The sequence below is a fragment of the Equus quagga genome, unplaced genomic scaffold (genome assembly GCF_021613505.1).
Source record: "Equus quagga isolate Etosha38 unplaced genomic scaffold, UCLA_HA_Equagga_1.0 123198_RagTag, whole genome shotgun sequence".
Classification (NCBI taxonomy): domain Eukaryota; kingdom Metazoa; phylum Chordata; class Mammalia; order Perissodactyla; family Equidae; genus Equus; species Equus quagga.
The window spans coordinates 1-5,711 of NW_025796064.1; the positions used below are offsets into that span (position 1 = coordinate 1).

Sequence of the window (5,711 nt, forward strand, 5' to 3'; positions counted from 1 at the left end):
TGATCCAGAGTGTTGTGTTCTGCCTTAAACACAAACAAATCAGTAACTAGGCTGACTTTTCAAAATAGAGAAACAGGCTAAGCTCCCTCAGATATGGGAAGAATGTGGTCCAGGCCCCCTCCCCTCAAACTCACATGCTTTTCCCTATGACAAGAATTAACATCAAGCCTAAAAGAGACGCACCTGAATGATACGTCATCCACTCCTTCTTGCCAAACAGAAGCTCCCAGCCCACCCTGCACCCCCACCTGCTCAGTCACAGAGGAAAGAGACTCACTTGTGGAGGAGGCAGTCCCCCAGCCCCCAGGGGACACACGGGCAGCATCTTCTTGATTTTGTCACTGCTACACTGGCAGGCAGGTGAGGGGTTCTCCATCGTCCAGTTCCCATTTTGGAAGAGGTCCATGATGGTGTGAGGAACTTGGGCTGTGGTCCACTCCTCCTCCCCTACTGAGCAGGGCATGCCTCTGCAAAGGGGGGACATTAAGGGTAGCATCACCCGAGAGGGCCTTTCCTATTGCCTCAGGAGCACAGGACCAATCAATGACAACTGCAAGCATGCATCTACCCCATCACCATTTGATTGCTGGATCTCCTCATAGCCTTGTAAGCTGCAAACTCATTTTACAGATAAGGATGAAGGAATGCAAAGAGGCCCTAAATGCTCATTTGCTGAACTGAAGTCAACCCAATCCACCAGCATGTGGTCAATGCCCATGTGTTCAGGCAACAAATATTCATTGAGCACGTACTATGTGCCGGACACTGTGCTGCATATTTGAGAGTTTGGGGTGAACAAGACAAAGTCCCTGCCTTCGTGGAGTTTGTGTTTCCAAGGAAGAGTTAGACATCAATTCAATAATGTAATCTCAGATGGCCAAAAATTAAGCAAAATAAAGAGGGGGTAACTGGTGAGAAAGGACCACCTCAAGAGGTGATATTTCTGCCAAAACATAAACGATGAGAGAGGAGAAGCCAGGTCAAGATTTGGGGGAAAAGAACATTACAAGCAGAAGCAAGAGCAAGTGCAGGTACAAAGGCCCTGAGTTTTCTTTTCTTGAGTAATCAGAGGGAGGCAGTGTGGCTGGAATGTGATGAGCTGTCAGGAAGATCAAGGGGAGACGAGGAGAAGGAGACAGGAGCCAGATAACACAGGCCTGGGGAGGAGTCTGGATTTTACGTTCAATGTGCTGAAAATCTGGTGGAGAATGGTGAGATTCACTTTATGTTTCAAAACAAGTAGAGAATTGGGGGGTGTGAGTGAGGGTGAGAGTGCTTGGGACATGAAGAGCTAGGTTGTTTACAAGCTCCCCAGGTGACAAAAGACAAAGCCCTTATGCCTGACTTGAGCTCTGGATTACCGTGAGGCCATCAACAACAATTGGCCCTCTCGGGGCTTATTTTCTCCACTAGTAAAATAAAAGTATAAAATGACTTGTTTCAACAAGTCATGTTTCAATATTTCTAGTGTTCCTTCCAGTTCCAAAATTCTACAATTTAAAGCAGAGCCACAGTCTTTATCTTATTCTCGTATCAAATGGAACAGTTTTGGGGGTTGCTCTCTAGTTCTCCCTTTAAAGCACCCAAACTAAATAGAAAAAGTCAAACTAAGACCCAGGGCCCTCTTGAAGCTCGAACTCTAAAACCTGCAAAAAATGAGTGGCTGAGACAAAATTAAATGCCACAAGGAAATGTCCCAGCCAAACTTCCCTTAGTTCTACTACTACTTTTTTTTTTTTTTGAGGAAGATTAGCCCCAAGCTAACATCCATGCACATCTTCCTCCACTTTTCTATGCTGGACGCCTACCACAGCATGGCTTGATGAGCAGTGCGTACGTCCGCACCCAGGATCTGAGTCACCAAAGTGGAACATGCAAATTTAACTGCTGCGCCACTGGGCAGGCCCCACTACTACTTTTGAAAAGCCTAAAAGTTGCTAGAGTGGGGCCTATACATCAGACTGCTCCCAGCACACCTTCAGCGGTGCTCTGCCTCAAAGCTGAGAGCCCTGTGATGTCAGGGGCAGTACCCCATTTGTCTCTGTAGGCTAGTTCTCAATCCAGACCCGGCTCCGACAGACCCTTCAAGGGCTGGCATCAACCTATGAGTCCATAGTATTCAGCTGGCATGTAATGAATCCACCTAACTCTACCCCTCATCTCATCTCATTCTTCTATCTCGCCTTCAGGTGGAATCTAATCAAAAGTCTTGCGAGGGGCCGGCCCCATGGCTGAGTGGTTGGGTTCGTGCACTCTGCTTCAGCGGCCTGGGTTTCACTGGTTCAGATCCTGGGCGTGGATCTGGCACTGCTCATGAAGCCATGCTGAGGTGGCGTCCCACACAGCACAACCAGAATGACCTACAACTAGAATATACAACTATGTACTGGGGGGCTTTGGGGAGAAGAAGAAGAAGGGGGAAAAAAAGACGACTGGCAACAGATGTTAGCTCAGGTGCCAATCTTTAAAAAAAAACTCTTGTGAAATCCAGATAGGATGTCCCTGTGTCCTTCTCCACCTTCGTCATCTTGTTCTTTAGGAACTGACATCGGCTGCTAGGATTTACTACCCATTAAGTATTAAGTACTAACAAACGTTTAGTAAGAATCCAATTATTAAGACCTAACAAGTACATAGTAGCTATCCATTTAGAAATCTGTTCTAGAACCTTGCACACACAGGCAGGGCAATCACTCGTCTGTCACTTGCAGGGTCAGTATTTCCCTTTAAATCTGGAATTCAAGTTAGCCCTTCTGCAATCTTCCTACACCTTTTTGCACTCTCGATAATTCCTCAGAGTTTGTGGTTAAGGATCTCAACTGCAAATTCTACCTGAGCTTGGAAACTTGAACCCACGTCTGCCATCCTTCGGCTCTCTCAGAAGCTCCTCCCGTCTCTTCATTGTCTTTACTCACAAACATCTCTGGACACACTTAAGAGTCATATGGGTATTTCACTGAACTTATTTATATACTGACTACTTTTTTAAAAAAGGATTTAAGGAAAGAATGATAAAACATGCCACTCTAAAACAAGAAAATGTCCATTTTTATAAAAATTATTACATCCTCTTTTCAGGTTGTTAAAGTGAAGAAGCTGATAAGCAAAACTGCAAATTAGATAATCATGGCAGCTCATCTCTGCACTTAGGTACAGGAGTTGGGGGGAAGGAGAAAAGGGAAAAGCATTTATCAGTAAGTATAAAGAGCTATTAAATTAAATATTAATTTCTAAAGCAGTAAACAAGTCTGTAGTGATTTTCTTTGCGGGATGATAGACGACTCTCCTGGTCTGCTATGCGTGTTCCTAGATGGTTTGATTAGGTATTAGATAGGTTTGATTAGATAAGTAATATTGATTAGATATTAGCTTTTTTAAAATAAAAAATGATTCAAAGGGCAAATGATGGAGGTCACAGTGTGGCATGCAGCTGATAAATGCAGTCAGTGTTATCACAGATCACATCAGGTGGCAAGCAGAAGCAGCCAGCCATAGAGGGTCTAAAGTGGCACTTACGGGATTGGGTTTCCTTCCATACATCGGGTCCCGAAGCCAGGGTCTCTGGTGAGGGCATTCAAGAGTTCCTGGGTGCTCACATCCTCAGGAGCATCATTACTGTGGGTACATGAGAGGCAGCCAGCTCAGCAATTCATTAAAACCAGGGAGAATTTTCCACCTCCCCATTCTTAAGTTAAACTACTTTTTTAATCAAGTATTTTCTGTGTGCCAAGCTCTTAAGAGCGACACGAATAAAACACAGAACCAACCCATAAGGAGCTGAGACTCTGGCCATATATTTGTTATCAAGGTAACATACAGGACTCCAAAGTAGAGCTTGTGTAAGTAAGTTACATGTATGGAGGTGTTCATGTGTGTATGCACACACATACATATACACAGTTACATATGTATTTTAATATGGAGTAAAATTCATTAAGGATCAGTATTTCAAAAGTACTTTCATAATTTTCCATTAGGCAGAGACAACCAGGATTTTCTAGGAAAGGGGAGGCAGATTTTATTGGATGAGTGTTTGCATGGACAACTAGAAAACACAAACAATACTGGGCATGGATTACAAAAACTTCATCAGCCCATGTTCCACAGCCCTAGGCAACACAGGGTCAGCTGCTGGGAAAGGAAAGAAGACAGTAAACGTGAACCAAATAGGAGGGAACATGGAGTTAGAGAATAGAGACCAATTCACATGCTTACGTATTTTTTTTCTTGTATTTTTTTTTAAGCTTCCCTTTTCACATCACTGACATACTTCCCCCATCTAAAGGTCTATAAATACTAGAGGACTAAAGAAAACTCCTGGTTAAAGAAATGGAGAAACTCGTTTATCCTTTTTTTGGTACAGTGGATTGATAGAGAGTAGCTGGTATGTTCATTTAAAGAACAAACACTAGCCAGTATCTACAACCTAAGAGAATAGATAATAAATGCATGAATTGTACTGTGCAGAAAACAAGAACCTGGAATTACAATGCTCTTATGGTGTATGGAAGGCCTGTAATTAAACTACAAAATTAAACATAGCTGTAAATATCCAAAGCTAGCCCTAGTGTACTGGTCTAGTAGTTAAGATTCGGTGCTCTCACAGTCACAGCCCGGGTTCATTTCCTGAACCACACCACCCATCTGTCATTTGTCATATTGTGGTGGCTGTGTGTTGCTGTGATGCTGACAGTTATGCCACCAGTATTTCAAATACCAGCAGGGTCACCCACGGTGGACAGGTTTCAGTGGAGCTTCCACACTCAGACAGACTAAGAAGGAGGACCTGGCCACCCACTTCTGAAAAAACTGGCCATGAAAACCCTTTGAACAGCAAGAGAGCATTGTCTGATAGAGCACTGGAAGGGGAGAGGATGGCGCAAAAAGACCAGGCAGGGTTCCGCTCTGCTGTCCACAGGAAGGGCAGGAGTCTGAATCCACTCAGCACTAACAGCAAAATAAAAATCCAAATATATTACATAGCTCAAAGATTGTTTTTGCAAGGGCAGATTATTTACATAAACATATATGACGGTTCCTGACAACAGCAGTATAAGGAGGAAAGGAGCTCAAATGCGGCCACAGAGAACTATTATTTCAGGTTTTGTTCACTGCTGTTCTTTGCGTCCAATATTCATTTGTGTAGGGGCTTTAACCACAGCAGATAAAATCCGTTCCACTGTGGAAATCTTGAGATCACCTCCCCTTGGCCCTCAGCATAGTAAACACCCTTGGTCTGCCTGAGCTCACCTCTCTCCTTCGGTACGGAAGGCCAACACATACCTGACAAATGTGTACTGTTCGTTGTACATCCAGGGCTGAAGTTCCAGGCTAGGGTACTTGCCAAAGGGTGGCACAATCAGACTGAACACCAGGGCAATGCAGACAAACACAGCCGGGAGGACAATCTATAGTCAGGGGATGGAGAGGGAAGGGAAATTGCAGGAGAAGGGCAAGTGTTAGAAAAAAGGCCAAAGGATACGCCCCTACGTGTCCAGCCAGCACCCAGACCAACCAGCATGCGAATGAGCACAGGGCCCACAGCCAAGCTCCACGAAGGCATTTTTAGTGGCTTGGAAGCTGTGGAGCCTGAAAACTAAACCTCTTCCCTCCAGGGTATTTCTGGAAGCTAAGCAGTACCAGGCCAAAGGCTACGGCCACCTGGTCGGGGTGTTAAGCTGAGAACTTCAGAGAGTAAACAGTGGTCACAC

At 44.5% G+C, this 5,711-nt stretch overlaps 1 protein-coding gene across 1 annotated transcript; it reads right to left on the reverse strand.

Annotated features, from left to right (window-relative positions):
* Positions 1 to 277: 277 nt before the first annotated feature.
* Positions 278 to 5,563, reverse strand: LOC124232820 (phospholipid-transporting ATPase ABCA1-like; the record flags this gene model as incomplete). Its single annotated transcript, XM_046649735.1, has 4 exons — positions 5,516 to 5,563; positions 5,284 to 5,408; positions 3,517 to 3,615; positions 278 to 467 (listed from the first exon to the last, which is right to left on the reverse strand). Coding segments are annotated over exons 1-4 (462 nt in total), but the record flags the coding sequence as incomplete, so codon positions are not given.
* Between the last annotated feature and the right edge of the window lie 148 nt (positions 5,564 to 5,711).